The following is a 21,479-nucleotide window of genomic DNA, read 5'->3' as shown; positions in this document are numbered from 1 at the left end:
GTGGGCTGGGCAGACGTGCTCACGCAGAGTCTGTACTTCACTGGGATCAGTGTAAGATTGTCCTTCATGAACCTTCCTCCCAGCAGCTGAACCTCTCCCTGCTCTCTCTCGCCTCTCCAGCTGCCACCAGTTGCCCTGAAACAGAGCTTGTTTCGGGTTTCCCCACCAGAGATGGTATTTCAGAACTTCGTCGCCCATGAGGTCTCTGAAATGGCACTGTCCTTCATGAATAAGGACAAGGTAAGTGCCGGCACCTGGAGCTTTAACTCTGTGCTGGAAGAGGAGAGTGCTGTTATTCCCAGAGTGTACAGCAAAGCAAGTTATCTGCTGCAGCACATGCAGAAGAAAATGTCTCAGCACCTTTGTTCTGCAAGATGGTGGAAATCTTCCTGTGCTGGGAATTCTCCCCTGATTTTGGCCATGCGTTGATGGTATCTATCCCAAAGGAGTTTCCTTCTCTTGAAAACTCTGGAGTGATAGGAATGTTGAGGGTTCTTACCTGCTCTCAAGCTTTGCCTTGACTGTATACCACATCCTGTGTCTCCTTGGTTAATCTTGGTTCCTGGTAGGAATCTCTGTCTCTCTCAGCCTGTTTGGCTCCCTTTGTGCAGCTCACAGTCAAAGCTCAGGGGCTGAGTCTTCTCCACTTTATGCTGGAATCACTTCTCATTAATGGCATTGGCACTGCAGGAAGTGTGCTCTGAAACAGCCCTGGAATCAGGCTGATGTAGCAGATGCAGTGGGAGGCCTTTAGGTGCCACTTCAGGCTCCTGCTAAACTTCATTCAGCTCTGCTCAGCTTTTCCAAAAGCAACATGGTGCTCTGCTTTCCCTTTGGAGAACCACAGCACATCCAAAGCCGTGTGCTCCTGGAGGTTTTCGCTTTCACTTGTGATTGTTTTGCAGTTTCCCAAGAGAGTTGAGAGGGGAAAAAGCTGAAAAATGTCACCAGTTGTGTTCCACTGTAAAGAGGAAAATGGAGACCATTTGAATTTCAGTCAGGGAAACATTTTCCCAGATGAGCCCTGTGCCAAGAGTGGGCTGGTGGGAAGAGACAGGAGGGAGCCAAAATCGCCTGGGTTAGACTTTTGGAGAGCATTTTGGTGCTCAGGGGTTGATATCTGTGTGCTAGAAAATGCATGTTTGCTGTGTCTGTGTGTCCCAGAGGGCAGAACCTGGCCTGCTGGCTGCAGGTAGGAATGCCCAGCAGCCCAGCTTGCCTGCACAGGCAGCAAGAACCCCTGGAGAGCCAAGATTGGCTTTTAATACTGGAACCACACTGCCAGCCAGTGCTGGTCATGTTTCTCCAGGCAGAAAGTGCCTTTGAAGCCCACAGTCGATAGGCACAGCCTGTCTGTGTTTCCATCGCTTTTGGCAAGCTGATTGCTCTCATGGTTTTATGATTCTTCCTTGCTGCTTTACTGCCCATTTAAATTCTCTTTTGCCATCTCCTTGTTTTAGGGATTGTCTTGCTGTGTTCCTTCTTTTGCTTTTCAGGTTTGCTTTTATTCCCAGCAAGGCCACAGTGTTTGGTCTCCTCTCTTGCTGCTCTGCCTGCATGACTCTATCCCCAGAACGTCCCTACCCAAACCTGATCTGTTAAAAGGGAATTTCTTCCTTCCCCCAGGATAATGTGCTGTTTTGCCTTCAGGCAGCACATTCCCCCTCTGGAACACGACTACTGCATGGCTGTGTGCTGGCAGAAGCCAGCAGGTTTTTTGGCCTTGTTGAATATGCAGATGACTTGGTTCAGGTGCTCTGTGTCCGTCCTGCTGGTGCTGACCTGCTTGGCCCTTCCTTCCCACCACGCACTGCCCTACTGCCCCTGGCCAAAGTGCTGGGCCCAGACAGAGGGGATTCAAGTTCACCCTTGTGAATTATGTGCCTGTACCTCCACAGCTGAAGGTGCTTTGGAAAAGGGGTCAAGGACAGATGTCACCAGGGCACGGACAGCTCTCCTCTCGTCCTGTTTCTACAAGTGGCAAAATCATCGTTTCATGTCTTTCTTGCAGATTTCTGGGATGGTGAAGGTCTGCATGGAGAGCTCACCTTATTTCGAGCTGGCGTGCCCCAGTGATGTGTACCACATCGTGCCACCGGGCGCGTCTGCCCGTGTGCGCATCCGCTTTACCCCTGATGAGATCAAGGTGAGCCTGGAGGAGCCAAAACAGAATTACCTCCAAAGCCACTGTTTTCCCTGCACCCTGGGTACAGCCCATTCCATGCTGTGAGCTTGGCTCCAGGCTGTGGGCAGGCAGCCTGCCGCCACTCGTTGCTTGGCACGTGCTGTCAGGCACTGCACCTGGGCCTGACAGGCTCTGCTTCCCCTCCCTGCACATTCCTGAGCATTCCCAAGGGAAGATGCACAGGGAACAGTATGAAAATGACAGAGGGGTGCTGATAGATGTTCGGCCATCTCTAGGTACAGTGGAAGGGCTTTAATTATTATGGAACACACTAGAGGGGCAAAGAGGTCGGAGAGCTTTCCTCCTTCCTGACTGGCAACAGCTTCCCTGCCTCACCCTGGGCTGGAGCAAAGACAGTGCTTTTTCACACCCTCTGTTCTCCAGCCTTGCAGCTGTGCTGTCCCAGAGCACAACTGACCGTGATACAGCTGCAGGGCCAGGACAGAGGATGTGCTGTGCCCGTGAGCCCAGCCTGGCACAGGCACACTGGGCTCTAGGTGCCCTTAGTCAGCAGGAGGTTGGTGAGCTGCAGGGGACTTGGACACCTGCCTGAAAGAGCTTGTATAGGGCAGGTACAACCTGCAGGCAGAGCTGTGAGCCCAGAGCCTGTGGCAGTGACACTGCTGTGGCTCTGTCTTCATGCCTGTCACTGTGGTGGCTCTGTCAGCTGGCACCCATTCCGTGCCAAACCTGCTTTTGTGGGGAGGTTTGAACACCAGTGCTGGGGCCCTGGCAAGTCTGATCTCAGTGCTGTGATCCGGAGGCTTGTTGATACAGAAGGGTTTGGGACATGGCATGGAAGGGAGGAAGCCTTGCAGGAAAGCAGAGAGAGGCTCTTTCCAACAGCATCCTGCCACCTCTTAGCACTGTTCTTCTCCTGACTTGCCTGGAGAGGCAAAGTTAGAGGGGAGTTCTGAGCCAACTGATCTTTCTACACCAGGCCAGAGGTGCAGGATCTCTTTGGGTGCAGCTGTTTCCTCATCTTCCTTCTGCTTCTTAGAGTCAGTTTAACACTTTGTCCTATTCTCAGACAGTGGGTATATAGAAACCTAAAGAGGAATGTCCTGTGTTCCCTAGCTCCATGTTCCTTAGAAGGAACTTAGGAATTATTTTACATCATTAAAATTTAGAGTAAAAATTATGGTGGCCTAGGGCAGTTCTTTGTATGACTCAAGTGGCACAAGAGCTTAATGCCACTGAGATAGGTTTTGCAAAGTGCACTGGTGTCTTTAAAATGTGACGTGTTAGTAGAATTTAGTGTTCATTTTAGGGTGGAATAGGTAACCTGACACCTTGAAGGGTTATAGAAATGATTTTTCTTCTGCCACGGGGATGGCACTAAATGCCCTGTGCTGAGCTAGTTTCTTTTCCTGCAGGATTATTCCCACGAGCTCGTCTGCATGACTGCAAAGGAAAGGATAGTTGTGCCAATTCGGGCCATTGGTGCCAAAGCTATCCTGGAATTCCCTGACCACCTGGACTTCCTGAAGTGTCCAGTCAAGTACAGCACCCAGAAGACTCTGCTGGTTCGCAACACTGGTAACCTGGAAGCTCATTACCAGCTGAGCACCCAGAGGTGAGGCAGCTCATCTCTTTTTGTGCAGAGGATATCACCCTTGGGTGATAACAGAGTTGGGAAAGAGCAGCAAAAGGAACCAGAGCATCGCCGCTGCTGCCCTGCAGCCCTGGCTGGAAGTGAGCAGGATGGATGGCATCTGCTCTTGCTTTCAGTGTTCTTAGCAGGATGCAGCCTTTGAGCTTTCTCTGTCCCAGATTTCCTGGAGGGTGCTGGAACATGTTAGTAGCTGGCTTGCACCCTCCTGAGCACAAGCAGCTTCTGAAATGCTTACTCAGCACTGTCAGCCAAATAGAGCCATTCTCTGGGAGGCCATGGGCACGTGGCTTTCCAGTGGTCCCCTGAGCTGTGCTGCAGGCAGCCGGTGCACTTCCTGTTACTTAAAGCTGACCTGATTTCCCTTGTCAGCTGAGGGCATCAGTCACCTCTTCTGTTCCATGATGAACCTTTGAAAGCCAGTTTAAAATTTCAAACAGATGATTTAAATCTCTGAATAAGGTTGTGCCCCCTTTCATTGAGATTTCTTTCTAAATACTCTGAAGTTGCTGTGTTTCTGCCGTCTTTTCATTTTGGTTTGTGTTAAATGTTTGCCAAAAGATCATGAATTCTTCTTTGGGAACTTTCCTGCAGGTCGAGCTCCTCTAATGCCTGTCAATATGCCACATGCCCATAGGTACATGCACAGGTGTATAGGAAAGAGGAGATGTTTAAGGAATATGTGAAGAGCAGTTGGGCTGATTTAGGAAAGTACAGAATAACTTCTGCTGGAGGGGACCTCTGGAAATCATCTGAGCAGACACACTGCTCAAAGCAAGACCAGTGTCTGGGGATTGCAAGGTGCCATTGGGAGATCTGGACCTGTCTTGAGATGCCATACAAGAAAACATACAAATGGACCTAGTTAAAAAGTAGAAGAAAACAACCTATTAAAACCCCCTCCATACCTTATCTTTTCTGCCTGTTGGGTGCAGTAGTGATTCACTGAAAGGGCACATCTAACAGGATGAGAAGTGTCTTAAGGAACAGCTCACAATTTACAGATAAAAGGCCAAAATTTAGCCTGCCAGCCCCATCTCTTGGCAGTGGTTTTCATTTGGTTATTACAGTATGAGGGATGTCTCCTTCACAGCTCTTCTATCTGTGGGCTCAGGGAACAGCTTAGTGATGTTGGCTGAAATTCAGAGGAGTTAAGTTTAGCTGTAGAGCTTGTGTCCTTGGGTCTTGGGGAGCCAGGTCTGTGTGAGAGATGACTGCTACAGCAGTAACATAGGAGTCTGCTGGGTACAACCCAGGGATGTAGAAGATGCAGGGGCTGATTTGCACTCAGTTTTTCAGTCCTGAAACTGAGTCCTGGACTTGGCTGGATCTTCTTCTCCTGATAATTTGAAAATAAGAAGATACCTTCTTTCTCAGACAACCCCTGAAGTCACCCCCAGGAATGTTATTCCCATCCTGCCATCTGAGGGCAGGAGCATGTAACATGGGGCAGCAGTGGGAATGGAATGGAATGGAATGGAATGGAATGGAATGGAATGGAATGGAGTGCTGAAGTGTGGCCAGGGATTCCCTTAACTGGCAGTTTCTCTGTCCTGGTGAAATCCCTGGCAAAAGAATAAGAAAAAATCCTGTGCCTTGCCCACACCAGGCACTGATTGCCCCAAGCCCCAGCAGAGACCTGCAGCAGTCCTGGCATCACTCCCGGGGCAGATGCAGGAGCACGTACACTAATCTGGCTCTGGGGCTGGTGGGGCCTTGTCTTTCCTCCCCTCCCTCCAAAGTCTCATGTCCAGCACATAAACATTGCTGGCCCAAGGCTTCTCCATCAGCCAGTAGTGATGTTCCCACTAGTGGTAATGGGAACAGGCCAGGCCCATCCTTGCAGCAATAGATCCTTAATGAGCAGAACCTGAAGCAACTGACATGAATCAAGTTCAGCTTGCCAGATGTTCTCTTTATTTTTGTGTGTGATGCATTCATCACCAAACTCCCCAGAACACACTTCTAAGTGACAGATTGGCCACCAGCAAAGCACCGAGGCCAGGAACTTTTGTTTCCTCAGTGGGGCTGTAGAAGAGCACAAAGCCCAGCAGCTGCTGGGCAGAAGCACATTTCCCTGAGCTGTCCCTGAGCATCAAAGCACAGAGTCTTGCGTTTGTCAGGCAAGAGCTCTTTACCTGGTGACCAATCCTAATTGCTCCTGTTAAATCCAAAGTGCACCAACACGTTTGCATCATTATTTCCAACACATTACACAGAGTTTCTCTGCTGGGCCAATCAAACAGATACCAGCCTGGGTGACGACCCACAGTCCCAGGCTGCATGGCTGGTAAATAGAAAGCTCCTGTTCTGTTTCCTTGATGTGCTTCTGCTAATGGTGCTTCATTTAGCTGGGACCAGATCCTTCAGATTGTAAATGGCATCCTCCTTTGGGTTTCCATGTCACTGTGTTGCTCTAATCTGCATTTGCACTCTTTCAGAGTTTTGACTGCTCCTTTTCTTAGAGCAGCTTTCACTGAAATGCTGGTAAAATGTGCCCTTTTAGGCTAAATCAGGACATTTTCAAGGTAAAATAAACCAAAGAACCACACTGCAAATTCAACAGTAGCTATTCTTTGGTCTTCAAGGAGAAGTTCCTTCTCCCTGTCTGATTCCAGGCTGTAATCTCACAGGACAGGTAGTGCCCTAACATTTGCATCTCTTGCAATGAGGTTTATAGGCAGCAGGAAAAGAGAAATTCCTGAGGCAGTGAGTGTCAAGTTGTGCATGCAGACAGCTCTGAACCCTCTCCGTGCTTTTCACAAACCATTCTCTGATGGGATTGCTGGCAGTCGGACCCTTGAGTCTCATTGCAGAGGGCTGGATGCAGAGTATGGGGGAGATGAGGTCCTTTTACCCACAGGATCCTCTGAGGGCTGGATCTGCTCAGAAGTGGGTCAGTGGCTGTTTCTGATCCTGCCTGTTCTGTCTGTCTCCTGCTGACTGGTTGGTTTGCTCCCTGCTTGCCCAAGTGAGCTGAAGTGAGCTGCACTGCAGAAGGAATCTCATGCCCAGGTGTCCCCCCGAGTCCTGATCCCTCTCTCTGTGTTGCAGTCCTTTCTTCGTGGTTCCAGCCACGGGAACTCTGGGCGCTGGTGACAGCATGCAGGTGACAGTGGGATTTCACCCGCTGACGAATGGTGACCATTTCGGGTCCCTGGTAGCGTGCTGCAACACAGGTGAGTGCTGGGCCCTGCACAGGGCACAGGACAGTTCTGCCCCATCACTCCCTGTTGTCCCATCCCCCTTGTGCTTCCATCAGCCACTGAGCTGAGCAAAGAGTCCCCCTTGCTTTGTTCCAGGTGAAGAAAGGATCCACACAAAGCTCCATGGAGAAGCTGTAGATCTCAACCTTGGGTTGAGCACAAGTTCCGTGGAGGTTGAGAAGACTTTCATCACCATGTCAAACCACACAACCGTGTTCATCGAAAACAGGAGTAACATCACAGCCCACTTCCAGTGGAAGACTTTTCTTGATGAGGAAGACGAGAATGAAGTGAAGAGGAGGTTGGTTTGAAAGATGCATTTCAGTGAGAGACATGGCCCAAGACTGAAACTAACGTATGGCCTCAGGGGGCTGTTGGTGCTTTTGAATGGTTTAGGCCAAGTAAACCATCCCTGGCACGAGGGTGTGTGTCCCTGGGCTTCAGGAGCTCAGCACTTAGCATTCCAGTTCCATTTATACTCCAACCATGGCATTTTGGGAAGGAAAGGTTGATTGCAATGACTGGATTTCCTCAAGTTCTAATTGAGCTTTTGCCTCTCTAATCATCTTCCTACATGACCTGGCAACATCCTTAAACATTTCCTGAGTTGCCAGCCCCTCTTTCCAAAGGTGATGCACCCTCTTTTTTTCCCTTAGTTCCTTCAAAACCTCCTTGCCCATCCAGGCTGGTTGTCTCCTCCTGTCCTGCTGTCAGTGAAGCTTTTGAGATCTCAGAGCAGAGAGGACTTTTTAATGAGATTGTGCAGGATCCTTTCCCTCTCATGACATTTACTACCATGCACTGGGATGGGATCATGCAAAGGTCTCTACAGGAGTTTGCTGTTCCCTCCTGCACAACAAAGTCCCTTCCCCTCTCAGAGCCTCTGTTTTCATGCATATTGCATATAAAACCTTGAATGTCGCTGAAGGGCGGCAGTGCCTGAATTCATCCATTTCCTTTGGAAGTGCTCTGGGATGCTCATGTGAAAGGCAGAGTAGGGAACAGGGCAGGTCCAAAATGGCAGAAACAAAGAGTGATGCTGGTAACACGTAGCTGCAACCCAGCTTCCTCTCCCCTTCCCAGGGGGTGCTCCATGATCTTTATCTGCCTCCCCCGAGCAACTCAGTGGTAGGAAAAGCCAGCTGAGGTGGCTGGTGGATTCTCCCTCAGTTTTGGCAGAGGCTTTGAGCCAGGAGGTTCTCTTGAGGGCTGCTGGCTTTGGAAATGTCTCCTGAGCTTGCAAGTGTGAAGTAAAACTACCTGCTGTGCCAGTGAACAGCAAGTTATCCTCTGATCCATGTGGGACCCCCATGGCTTGGGGTCAGCCCTTGCTGGGGAGCTGCTGCTGCTCCTTCCCAAGTGCTTTGCTCTCCTGCACTCACACTTCTCTCTGCAAATATGTGGCTTATTAAACGATCTGCTGGCCTTGTGTCTCCCTGTGGCTGCAGGCAGTGTAATTCGCTGCGCGTGCCAAGTGAGGTGTGGGTGGAAACTTCCATGGAGGAGGAAAAAATACGGAAGGTGAAGGGCTTTTGTAAAGATCGCATTGGCATCCTGAAGAGCGTGGTCGAGGAGGAGGTGGCAAAGGTGCAACAAGACCCCATGCTGTTCTCCGATGAAGTTTTTTTCATTGAGCCATTGGTAAGTGATAGCTGAGAACCTCATTTTCCTCCTCCTCCTCCTCCTCTTCCTCCTCCCACCCACCCTATCCCCGCCCCCCTTGCCCCCAGATGCGGTCACTCGGCAGATCCTCAGCTGGCTGGATGTGCTGAGAGGGAGGACATGGAGTTTCTGGTGTGGCTGCAGAGCTCCCTGCTGAAAGCATTTCTGCCCTGCAGGCTCAAGGCAGGGCTGGGAGCCTGACAAAGCCGAGCTCTGCTGCCAGGGCTCGAGCTCAAGGGCGCTCCGTGCGTGTCCTTGCAGTGTCCACAGGGAGCAGTTATTGTAGGCAGGGGCTCCCCCGACACGTGGTGCCTGGGGTTCAGCAGAGGGTGTTGGAGCTCTGCCAGTTCACATACTGACCTGAAGCTTGCAATGGTTCGCTGGGAAAAGGAGGCCAAATTCAGCCCGAGGTTAATCACAGAAATGCCAATCCCCTCCTGTAACCACGCCTTGCACTATTTCTGAGTGTCCCTCCCAGTGTCATCTGAGAGCCTGGACACAAGGCTGGAAGGTTTAAATGGGCCTTATGAGTTCTCTTGCACACAGGGACAGAAAACCTTTTCCTTTTCTGTTTGTGCAAGCAAACTGCCACATCCTCCCACCCTGATTCTGAGTACTGGCATTGTGAGAGATTATGAATGCCTGGTGTCTGCACAGTGCAAAATCCCTTCTCATCTTGGAGTAAACCCCAGAATAATCCCAACCTCTGCATTCTTTCAAAACAGGTTAACTAATATTTGTATTTCAAGGAAGGGGATCATGTTCCCTCCTTGGCTACTCCTATGGCCCATCTCAGGCCAAGAGCCACCAGTGCACAGTGGCAGTTGCATCCCACTGTAGCTGACAGCAGCAGGATGTGACCAAGAGCTTGTGTCAGAGCAGTAGGAATATTGTGGAGAGTGGGAGCTGATCAGCTGAGCACTGAGAGCTTCCAGCGGTGTGCTGAGCTGGGTTTGGAGTGCTTCCTTGGGCTCCTTGAGTTGTTCACTCATCACTGATGCTCTAAATAAAGGCTTACAGGACTGTGGTTGAAAACAAGAAATATGCAGTTTGAAGAGAAATGTTTTGCTGTCCCTTTCTGTTTTAGGAGGGAGAAATTGGGCCGCATTGTTCGGCCGAAATCAAGGTGACCTTCAAACCCCTAGAGGCACTGAAGTACCAAAGTATGGCTTACTGCAATATCTCAGGTACAGCTCCTTTCCCCTGCTTCTCTCACCCTCAGTGCAGCCATGGTGCAAGCCTGAGCCCACTGGGCTCCCCTGTAACTGCTGGGAAGAGTCCCTGGTCAGCAGGGCAGTGCTGGCACACCCCACTGGCCCTGCAGCTTCCAGGGAGTCTCCCGTGCAAGGCCAGGGCTCAGAATCCTGTGTCTGGGTTACTGATCCCAAAACCACCCAGGCAGTGCAGGGAGAGATTTTCATGCCATGGCTTTGCCAGCATTTCCTCAAAGGCCAAAGAGCTACAGAGCAGAAGAGCTTTAGTGAGCAAGCACTAAGCCCCTCTAGAGACCACTGACCTCCAGGATGGGTCCATTTGACATGGCTCCATCATCAGGTGGTAGGAGCTGAGTTAGAAATGGGCTCCCTGACCCTGGATCACCTCCCACTGCCCAGACACCACCAGACCAGAGGTGCCTGAGCCCCACTGAGCCCAGGGTGTTTGCAGAAGGAGCACCCTTGGCCAGCAGCTGCTTCTGTCCCTGTGTGGGAATTGTCACCTTGCAGCTCAGTCTGTGGAAATGAAACACAATGCTGAGTGCCAGAAGTTGAGGACTTTGGCAACAAAGTCGTGTGCTGCTGGGCCAGGTAGTTTGGCGATTGCCAAACTCTTTATGAGCTTTGTGCCTTCACTGAATGGATTTCAGAGCTCCTCTAAGTGCATGGGAAGGAAACCACATAATCATAGTATGTTAAGGATGGAAGGGACCTTAAAGCTCGTCTAGTCCCAAGGCCCCTGCCATGGGCAGGGACACCTCCCACTAGACCTGGTGGCTTCAAGCCCCATCCAGCCTGGCTTTGAACACTTGCAGGGCTGGAACCTCCACAACTTCCATGGAGAACCTGCTCCAGTGTCTCACCACCCTCACAGTAAAATAATTCTTCTTAATATCTAACCTAAATTTCCTTTCTTTCAATTTCTACCCATTACTCCTTGGCCCGTCACTGGAGGACATCTGAGATGTTTTAAACTCAGCAAACTGGTGGCTCAAATTGGAAACCAGCCCCAGGAATGGGTTAGGAATTGCAAGTCAGCCCCAAGGGATATGTCCTGAGGGAAGAGAAGGGTCCTTATCTTCTCCTGCAGCATCAGGAGCTGGTTGCATCCAGCTCAGAGTCAGGGACTAGCACGGAGGCAGCCTGGAAAATGCAGTGTAACAGAGGGAATTATTGTACTGAAATGGACATCTCTCCCCAGGCTGTGAGAGCAGGATGACCCTTCGCCTCAAAGGGGAAGGCCAAGGACCTTTGCTTGAATTCAGCTGTCCTTCACTGAATCTTGGGAAAATTCTTGTTGACACCCTCCACGTCTATGAGGTGAGCAGCAGGGCTTGGGATGGATCCTGATGGCTCCTGAGGCAGCAGCAAGCCTGGTGGAGCTGTGGAATTCCTGGCAACCTGGGCAGTTGTGAGCAGGGAATATTTGATGTACTGGTCAAATCTAGGGGGGTCAGAAAGGTGTGTCTGTTGTTCATGAAGCCCCACTCCCTGCTTTTGGGCAGCCTTCCTTAGGGATCAGCTGGGAGGCTTCCTGCAAAACAACCCCTTGGCATATGAAACCTTTGTACTGGGCTGTTCAGAAGCAGCTGGAACACACTGGCTGCATTTAAGCTTCAGTCCACTGCAAACAGCTTCCAGTCAAGTGTCTCCTGCTTATTCCTGGAAGTCACAGGAAAGTCATCCAGCCTCCTGGCTGAGTGCTGGCCCTTGCAAAGAGCTTGGGAGTTCTTTCTCTTGCTGACCAGTCCCTCACCACACTTCAGCCTTGGTGCATTTCTGGCTCTAGAAAGTGAAACGTGTTCCTGGGAATAAAGCAAAGGATTTTTCTACCTCTTTGCCTCCCCCACAATAGTGTCAAGTTTGCAAAAAAAAAAAAAACAAAACCAAAAAAAAAAACCCAAAAAAAACCAAAACCATGAGAAAGCAACTGAAAGAGGTAGAAAATGAAGCACTACATCATGCCAGACACTTTCAAAAGCTTAACTGTGGAAGGGAAAGACACGCTTATTTTTCTTACCCAAAGATGGTGCTGTCTATACATTGAGATGCTGATGCCTCATTATCAATGTATTGTTTTCATGGTATGAGAAAAGGTGAATGAGTAGATGGTACTGTTGGAGCTCTGCTAACTGGGGCAGCAGCAGCTCTGTGGTGATTCACTACGCAGCTGCAATCACCCCACGTTGCTCTCAGGGCCAGGTCTGAATGAGCTTGGTGATGCTGACCAGAGGTGGACTGCTCTGTGTCCGTGGGATAACCCCAGGGTGACTGCAGTTATGTGGAGTTACCACGGCTTTGCGTGAAAACCCAAAGGCAGACCTTGTCCTCTTGTATTTTTAAATTTCTGCCATTCAGCAGCACAAAGCATCCTCTGCCTTTTCTGGGTGTTAATTGCATCATTAGAAAATAACTCACAAGAAGGGAAGATTCCACATGTATTTCCATTTTGCTTTCTTGCTGCTGCAGGTGAAGCTGATTAACCAAGGAGCTATTGATGCTCCCTTCACCTATATCCCTTCAACCAGGAAGGGATTCTGCTTCAAGTTTGCACCTGAGGAGGGCATCATTGCACCAGGTGGGATCCAGACTATTCAGATCTCCTTCAATGCCACCGTGTTGGGGATGTTTGAGGAAGAATTCCAGTTCAGTGTGGCTGGATCTCCTACACCTGCCATCCTGACCATCAGGTAAGGACTGTGGGAGCTTGGTGGGCACATCTGTAGCTGTCCCTGGGACATCCCCCAGCTACCTCATTTTGGGGTTGAGCAGAGAAAAAAGGTGTTTCCTGAGGTCTTAATCACTGCTCTGATCCTGGAATTACCTTAGTGTGAGGATGCCTCCTGCCCTGGGTGGTACCCAGGAGCTGGAATGACTCCTCCCTGCAGGGATCTCCCTCTGCCTTGGGCCATGGCAGGCAGTGGGATGGATCAGCTTTGGGCAGTAGCTGCTCTGGGATGTCCCCCCTGAACAGCCAGCAAGGCCCCCAGGGCTTTGGAGGTTGGCCAGCCTGGGTGATTCTGCACCAGCAGCAGTGTTTGTAGAAACTTCCATTAATAATCCATCCCAGATGGGCAGCAGCCTCCTCACCTCACCTCTCACAGCCATGCTGTGGGGGACAAGCCGTGCTCTCAACTCCTGTGCAGAGAGTGCCTTGGTAGCTCCTTTCCACAGCCAGGCAAGGGCTGATGTGGGAGACGGGGAACTGTGCAGCAGGAACTGTCCCAAGGACTTGGGCGTCGTCCTATGGGCTAGTGCCATTGCAAGACATAATCCTGGCCCAGCAAAAGGGGCAAGGGCTGATAAAAGGGGAGGCAGAGCTCAGTCCTCAGGACCACAGCACACGAGGGCTTGTCCCTGCTAGCCTGAGCCACGTGCTGCTAGGATCATGTAGGGTAAGCAGGAGATCTGATGCTGGCTGCTCTGGAGCTTTGGAGCTAGGCTGTTGCTGTTGGGAGGCACTGGGTCAAGGCAGTAAAGAAATTACAGCACTCTGCAGTTGATTATACCAGTAAGATAAGGGAGATGGATAAAAAAAGAACAAGCAAGTTATTACTTAGCAAGAGAAAAGTGGTCAGAAGGTCTGTCCATAGTGGAGAAACAATTATGCTGGCTTTGTTTTTGGAAGAAAAGTGCTGCTTTTTTATTTTGGAAAGCAAGAGGGAACCTTTCACCATCAAATAATTGATTCTCCTCTGTCCCTCCCCCAAAGTGGTCATGGGATGTTTCTGCATAAGCAGCTTCCTCCTTGAGCAAAGGCAGGTGTCTCTTGTTGAGAGGTGTAGAGCAGAGCCAGTGGCAGTCCTGTGAATATAACAGAAGGCACAGCTCGCTGGTCCTTGATTTTTAACCAAAAGGCAGAGTGGGCGTTGATTGGCATCAACCATGAAATAAACTCGTGAGTGTTGTGCAGCTTCAAGTGCTGATTTTCAGTTGGTGACTTTTGGAGTCTGTCTGCTGAGTTCAAGGACACGTCAGGTGGTGTGCTAGATTCAGGACACCCTTGTTTGGTTGTTTAAGCTATTGCTCTTGGCTGTGCCAGCTGGTGCACTGCTGACAAGCTGGTCCTTTCCTCTAGGAGTCATCTGTCCACTGTGTAGAACTGTTGCTGCTCTTTTCAGAGCATGTTTGGGGCTCCCCTGGCTTCATGTCTCAAAACTCTGTCTGTAATGATTGTGTGGGTCAAACTCTCCTGAGAAAGCTCCTCCATGGGAACAGCAGTTACAGCTCAGAAGTAGCAAAGCAGGGCACCTGTAGCTGGAAAGTACAGAAGTTTGTGGGGGCACCTTTATGTCCATCACATTACAGATGGGGAAACTGAGGCACGGAGCCATGTCTGGGTGTGTGTTCAGGGTCCTTCATGGGACCACCAGCAACCCGGGGGCTTTTCCTGCCTGCCCTGTGCCCAAAGCCCTATCAGTGGCTGTTGGCTGCTGGCCACTTGGCTTTAGCTGCCTCCACAGGGGCGCTGTGCTGAGCACATGGTGCTGTGTTGATTTGAACCCCACCGTGCCCTGACACCAGGTTTTATGCCCCCAAGCCACGACTGCCAGACCTTTGCAATTCCCTTTAACCAAGCCATTTCCTCCTCTGTCCTCGCTGTCGCAGGGGGTGTGTCGCTGGACCGACTTTACACTTCAATGTCGATGAGCTCAGCTTCGGGGACATCTCCTTTGGTGAGTGTTCCCTGGGCTGGGACACAGCGTGAGGGATCTGTGTGTTCCAAAATGGAGCACTTGAACATAAAAGCATCCCTCACTCATGTTCTGCCACAGCAGCCTCTTCAGGGTGTGAACTCCAGGGCTGCTGGTGCCTCAGGTAGCATTCTGCCGTTGTGAGATCAAACAGAACCAAGGCATAGAAAGTCAGTATTTTCTGCTGTCTCTGTCCTGCTTTAAAAGACAGATGTCTGCCAAGGAAGGTGGGAGTCTTCCTGGAGTGGAAAGATGACCCCCTCCCACCAAATTATTATACCTTTGAAAGTACAGGGCTCACAGGCAAAAAAAACATGGGAAAAAGGAATAATAGTTCTTTACCAGAATATATCAGGACAGCACAGACAACAATGCAAGAACAGACGTTGCCCACCCGCCAAGTACCGTTTTTCCCCTTTGGTGTAGTTATGATGACAGCAGGAGGGGCTGTGGGCTCTGGCAGGGCAGGAAGGAAGGAAATGCTCCTTTGGCGAACTCACGGGCAGAGGGGATCTCGGCACTGGCCGACAGCAGCAGGCAGGAGCGGGGAAGGCAGGCGGGTTGGATCCCAGTGCTGAGCCGCAGCCAGGGCAGTCCCGGGGCCAAGCACACAACCTCCCACAGCAGCACACGGCCGACCTTCGACCCCCGAGCGGGAGGAAGGGAAGCTCCGCTCCCTGCTGAACCTGAGGTCAGGTCCGACCTCACAGCCGCCCACGGCATCGCACCACAACTCCCAAAAACCCCGAATGGAAAAGCCCACCCCCGCAGCCAAAACCCCCCAAAACCCCTATCCCCCTTTTTCGACCAAGGGGAAAATTCACTACGGAGCCTAAACCCATAATAATGAAGTTCATTAACATTTTGAGAAAAGTAATTGCCTTTCCTGAGCTGCTTCTTCCCCAGCCTGCATCACCACGGAGGCACTTGTCAAGTTGCCTTTTGAATAAATGAAACAAGAAAGGCAACAGGTAGAAATATGGTTCTGAAACAGGAGATTCATCCTGCTTAATCCAATTTCATTCCTGAGGTCTCTTCAGCTGAAGGCAGCTGTTGTATCTTTGCTTCTTTTTAACTGTTGATGTCAGTCTCATTTGAGGTTTTGACATCTGTGTTTGTCCTTTTTGTGCCTCTCTTACCTCCCTGCTGGAGTCACTGCTGGAGCTGGCAGTGGTCACTGTTGATGAGAAGCTCTGGGCTGTAGCTGCAGTTGTTTTTTCTCCCCATCTGTGTTCCAATGCCTCTTGGTGAGCAGGCCTGGGGAGAAGTCTCCTCCCCACAGAGCTGGCCAGCCCAGCCAGATGTCCACTGCAGAGCAGGTTGTGGCTGCTGTCCGGGCTCTGCAGGACATCCCCACTGTGCCTGGCTCTATCTCTGACTTTCCAGTATGGAAAGCAAATCTCAGAGCTAAACTGGGGTAAACCCTTGCAGGCAGCAATCACAGTGAGCAGCATGGGTGTGATGTCCCCGTTTGTTGGGTGGGTGGGACATGGTTCCTAATTGCTAATCTCAAAGCAAGGCTCGGGTTTGCCTCCAGTTGAGTGGGCTCTGAGCTGTCACGTGCTCAGTCTGTTTGGCCCAAACCAAGAGCTGCCTTAAGGATCCTGCAGAGAGGAACTGCATTAGGGTGCTTTGCATCATGTTCTAGTTCCTGACTACATCCTCACTTTCTTTTGCTGTAGCTTCTTCTCAGTGATGACTCACTGTTTATAGATCTTGAAAACGGTGGGAGTGTTGGCAGCCTTAACAGGGAATTTTACAGCTTGAATTCTCAGAGTAAATGTAAATGCTCGGTCTGGGTGCACACTCATCTCTGAGAAATAACTGGCACTGGTTTGGGGCAGGTGAGGGAGCTCTTCCCCATCACAAAGAGAGAAACTTGCAGTGTACAGCAGGGCTAGGAGTGGGCATTTTCAAGGCTGCAGTCTGGAATCGGTGTCAAAGGGAACTAAGTGACGGTTAATTCCTCATGCAGCTTCTGGGTGAGCTGTAGTTCAGCTAATAAAGAGCTAAACTCCAATGACACTTTCATCCTACCAGGATATTCACACCAGGAGTCATGCCACAATTGGTGCCTAAATGGATATTTGTGTCCTTTCCTAGGCTTTCCCTACACCAAGAGCTTTCGCCTGACTAACACCTGCCCGGTGCCCGTGACGTTCAAGCTCCGCATGTTGGACGATGACACGCAGCCTGCTGTGAATAGCTGTGATCAAATACACAGCGACAGTGACCCATCCGGGACGGAGGGAATTCATTTTTTCCCGGAGCCAAGAGAGTTTACAATGAATCCCATGCAAGGGACCATCCTCCCCCAGGGACACCGGGATATCAAGGTATGGGAAGAGCCCAGCCACAGATGCTTCAGCACCAGGGCTGAAGCTTCACCGGAGTGTGGGAGGGCTTTAGCTCTGGTGCCAGCTTTGAGCATCGTGTGAGTGAGAGATCTGCACTGGTGTGAGGCCTCTGCTAGCTGGGTTCCTCGGGATGTTCCTCAAGGAGCACTGTTTTGTTTCCAAAATCTCATTTCTCCTCTCCCGGGGAGCAGAACAATTAGTGTTCACTGCAGGGATCTCCAGTGGAGACAAAAAAACTGCAGCCATGAACTGCCCAGCACCTGCTGGGCCACACTTTGCCCTCAGATTCCTGCTGTAAAGCTGAACTCATTCTGTTTAAGTCAGATTTCCTCTGCATCTATGTCATCGTAGACAGATGAAAAAGTGGCCCCTTAATTTGAATGCAGTGGTGTGTAGAGCTTTAGTCTAATGTTTCAATTTGGCTGACCTATGCCCTGATAGCAAGGTGTGTTTATCAAATCTGATCTTGCCAGAAGGCTTTTGTTACTCTCAGAGACTGTGCTCTACACATGGACCAGGAGAAGAATTAAGGCAAAATCCTCCCTCAAGAGCTGGAGGATATCATACGTGAGTAATGAGCTTTTGTAAGGAAGAATTTACTGCTCTTCTCTTCCACAGGTGACCATGTGTTCCAAAACCGTGATGGAATTCTGCCGGAAAATGCTGGTGGACCTGGAGGGTATTGGCGAGGGAGTGGCATCCCTGACCATCACAGCCAGGTACCAGCCCTTCCCTGGCCTCCCCCAGCCACTGCCTTGCACAGGCTTTGCTGGCTGCAGCTCCCAAGGAGAAGTGCTGTTTAATGACCTCATGTTGTGCCCAGCTGGACATGAGAACAGCAGTGCTTGGACAGCAGCCTGTGGTGCAAAGCACCCCTGCTCCCAGCCCAGCACGGTCCTGGGCCCTTTTCTAAAGGGACCAGGAATGATATCATTTATTGGCCTGGTTTTTGGTGCTTGAGCTGGAACAAATTTCCCGAGGGCCTCCTCTCCTCCTTCCTGCAAAAGGTGGAGTTGTGCTGGGTTGTGACCACCCTGCATTGGTTTGGGACACACCAAGCAGCCTGCTGAGAGTCAGGGTCTGCTTCTGTTAATGAGGGCACCTGGCAGTGGAGAAGTGGCTCACAGCAGAGTGGTGAGGGTAAGATCTTACAAGGGGAAAACAGCCCTTGATGTGGCAAGTCAGCTCTAGTTTTTCTCCTTCCCTCTGCTTCCCATTTTGAGCTTTAATGTTCTCAGACGTAAACCAAAAGTCGTTCTTGCTGCAGCAGAATTCCATGCTGCTCTGCTGCTGTGGGCATCAGTTTAATGACAAGAGGGATGCAGTTCCCTGGTGCTGTTCCCTGTCCCAGGCAGAGCCATCCAGTCAGTGCCTGGGCTGCCATTTTGTAAAGCAAGTGCAACTGGGGACAGTCAGTGCATGGACCTGTGGAGTGAAGGGACCGAGGGAGCTGTAGGACCTGGGAGGGGGTGATCCCCCCCCTCTGTAGGGCAGGGGGTGTCTCGTGCCCTCCAAGGCTGGGGCAAACAGCTGAGTTGTCAGGCAGGGCAACAGCACCGTGGGAGAGAAGGGAGTCATTTTTCCTGAGACACTAGAGTCGTGTGTTCCTTGAGCCCTAGTGAGCACTGATCCTTGTTGGGAAGGCTCCCCCAGAGCTCACGGATCACTGGGACTGCTACAGGAGTCCTTGCAAGCCTTCTTGGGTTAAGGAGGGGCTGAGGCAGCTGTGGGACAAAGTGCTGTGCCTGGGGCACTTGGCAGCCTCTGGGTGCTGCCTCTCAGGGTTTGCCCCTCCTTGACAAGGCATGTTTGAGTGGGAAGACTTAGAAGGCAATTATCACTGCAGGGCTGTTAAATGTCCATTTGACAGTGACAAATGTGTTATGCTCCATTTCACAATCTTTGGGAGCAAACGTTCTCCATTCTCTCAGTATCTCTGATTCCCCTGGGGTCATCTCTTTGCCCAGGTGTCTCGTTCCTGAGCTGTACGTGTACCCTCAAATCCTGCTGTATGGTAAATGCCAGCTGAAGGAGCCATATGAGAGGAAGTTCATCATTGGGAATCCCACTGACCTTCCTGGCTGCTACAGGCTTATTCCCCAGGTTTGGCATCACATCCACCGCCTCCTCTCAAATATTTCTGAAGAGAAAAAAAGGTTTTAGGGGGGAAAAGGGTTTGGATAAGACCTTGCTGGCTTCTTTTCAGTCTTAAAGATCTGCTGAGAACAGGATCCTACCTGAATGTAAACTTTAGGATGCAGTTTAACCTCCTGAGGAAACAGTTTATGTTCTAGTCTTCAGGGTGTTTTCTTGTGGGAGATCTTAGAGGGTTGTGAAAAGCTGCTGCATCTACAGACACCAGTGCCTGTGCTGGCAGCCTCCTTGCAGGACCCCCTGAGAATGCTAAGCCTACAATTCTTGCATCTTGTTTGTGCCTTTTACCTTTGTCCTGGGGATTTTTAAAAAATGTGTGTAAGTTGCTGTTGCAGGGGTGTTCAGGAGTCTAAAGTTTCTTCAGAGGTCCCTCTGAAGTTGCATTTGATTCTGTCCCTTCCAGAAATGCGAGGAGGACTCTCCTGTGCTCTACTCCAGCCCCAAACCCTATGGGATTGTCCAGCCTCGCAGCACTGTAGAGATTCCAGTTATAGTCAAAGTCCAAACACTGGGCGAGCATCGCACCAACGTTCTTGTCGGCGTGTTCGGGGATGAGAGAAACCCACGGGTGAGCGCAAGGGGAGATGTGTGCCTTTGTGCAACTGCTCCTGGCAGGGTGCAAAGGGCACAGGGATTCTTCCGGGGAAAACAGGCACAGGCTGCTGAGGAGAAGGACAGGAGGGATCGGTGGCACAAACAGCTCATGCCTTATAGGTGGTAATCTCAGTGTCTGACACAGAAGGTAGTTCATCTAAGCTGGAATCGAGGATGATTTTAGTTAATTATTCTTTAAAATGCTATTAACTTTGGAAACATCTGTTTTAAAATGTCATCTCTCTGAGCACAAAAGAGGATGTCAGTAGACTTCTGGGAACCTTGAGCTTTCTGTAAAAGAAGGGAAAGCTGGCATCTGAAGAGTAGTTGCAAGGATTTAAACTTCTATTAAAACATAAGGAAATGAGGATGCCAAATTCCCTGGATGGCATCAAACACTGAACCTGGGCCATTGTGGCACTGCACGTAAATCAGTCAACAGGAAGAACAGGCAATGCAGGCTGCGCCAGGGAGCCTGAAGTTTGACAAAACAGTTGCTTTCAACTATCACGCTGCTTCCCTTCAAGAGGAGGGTTTCTCCCCACCAGAATAACCAGTTGTTTAACTGTCAGCCTGGTCTTTAAACTAGAGATTTCTTGCAAAGCTCTTACCTTTGGGCCAATAATTTGTAGTTTGAAAGGTTCTCTTACCTTAATCCTTTTAAATATGGAGGTGAATATGTAATTTTCTTTTTCCCCAAAAGCCCAGCATTTCAGGTGGAGAGTGGCAGCTGTCCCTAAAGAAATAACTTGAGCAGGGTTGAGCTGTTTAAGCTTTGTTTAGATTTTCCTGTTGTGGTTTGTTTCGGTTTTTAAAAAATCTTTCTTGCCTGCTTCCTGGAACAGAGAATAGAACTACAGAGCTCTGGATGCCTGGCAAAAATCCGCCTAAGTGATCGCAAGATAGACTTTGGCGAGGTCCCATTATTACAGCCTACTTCACGAAGCCTTACCCTCTTGAACAATGGTCTCGTCCCTGTAGACTTCAGGCTAGAGATCGTAAGTATCTGTGGGGCTGTTTTCCAGGGAAATTGACTGGTCAGTAGCAGCCATGACATGGTTTTTACATGCAAGATTTCCATATTGCCCTGTGTGAGAGGAAGCAAGATACTCCAATACTCCATCTGAGCGAGGCAAGAGGAACCTGGCTCTGGAGTGGTGTTAGCTGGGGCATCCCTCAGTGAAGTCAGGTGCAGAGATGTTGGAGCAGAAATTAATCTGGATTGTGTTGACAAGTTCTCCCTTAATTTTATCCTTTGTCTTTAGCTGTGCGTGTCACATTTTGGAGCTCCAAGACCAAGAGAAACCTGTGGTCCTTTGCTCCCCAGAGAACGTGGATTTCCCTATGGTTCCCTGTTCCATCTACATTTGCTTTGTGCCAAACTGCTGTTAGTAGTAGAGAGCAGGGTGTGAGGTCTGTCCTCAGACTGCTCGTGGGGAGGCAATTTTCACACCTCCTGTGGCTCAAGCCAGCCAAAGATGTGTGGGGGTTGTGCACCCCCACAGCCTGTGATCTCTGTGCCGTTGAAGAGCATCTTTGGGGACCAGCTGCAGAGAAAGGCTGTTTAATATTGGAGGCTGCATAGGGCAGAAGGAGCTGGGGCTGCTCCCCTGGCAGGAAGGGCTTGTAGGCTGGGCCTGGGCCTGGGGCGGGGTGGGATGTCTGCTGGAGGGGGAGATCTGTGAGAGGCCTGAGGTTTGTTCTTCTTCATGCTGGGTGTGTTGGACTTGTGGAGTTGGTTAAAACCTGATCCTAAGGACTTGTTTGTGGCCGTGGGTAAAGCGTCAGGCCGTGTGGGAGA

At 50.4% G+C, this 21,479-nt stretch overlaps 1 protein-coding gene across 1 annotated transcript in view; it reads left to right on the top strand.

The window, feature by feature from the left end:
- LOC128812974 (hydrocephalus-inducing protein homolog) overlaps nt 1-21,479 on the top strand; it is a 70,686-nt gene that overhangs the window by 2,449 nt on the left and 46,758 nt on the right. Inside the window, exons 3-17 of the mRNA XM_053987704.1 lie at nt 121-240; nt 2,012-2,146; nt 3,562-3,761; nt 6,852-6,976; nt 7,100-7,304; nt 8,452-8,644; nt 9,753-9,852; nt 11,081-11,199; nt 12,349-12,569; nt 14,488-14,555; nt 16,677-16,909; nt 17,549-17,649; nt 18,898-19,033; nt 19,488-19,652; nt 20,524-20,676. Of these exons, the coding sequence (XP_053843679.1) occupies nt 121-240; nt 2,012-2,146; nt 3,562-3,761; nt 6,852-6,976; nt 7,100-7,304; nt 8,452-8,644; nt 9,753-9,852; nt 11,081-11,199; nt 12,349-12,569; nt 14,488-14,555; nt 16,677-16,909; nt 17,549-17,649; nt 18,898-19,033; nt 19,488-19,652; nt 20,524-20,676 (2,274 nt within the window). The remainder of the gene's footprint in view (nt 1-120; nt 241-2,011; nt 2,147-3,561; nt 3,762-6,851; nt 6,977-7,099; nt 7,305-8,451; nt 8,645-9,752; nt 9,853-11,080; nt 11,200-12,348; nt 12,570-14,487; nt 14,556-16,676; nt 16,910-17,548; nt 17,650-18,897; nt 19,034-19,487; nt 19,653-20,523; nt 20,677-21,479) is intronic.

Source organism: Vidua macroura, chromosome 11, assembly GCF_024509145.1.
Source record: "Vidua macroura isolate BioBank_ID:100142 chromosome 11, ASM2450914v1, whole genome shotgun sequence".
Lineage (NCBI taxonomy): Eukaryota > Metazoa > Chordata > Aves > Passeriformes > Viduidae > Vidua > Vidua macroura.
Note: the sequence above shows the minus strand (reverse complement) of the source record. Positions and strands in the feature narration are given on the sequence as shown.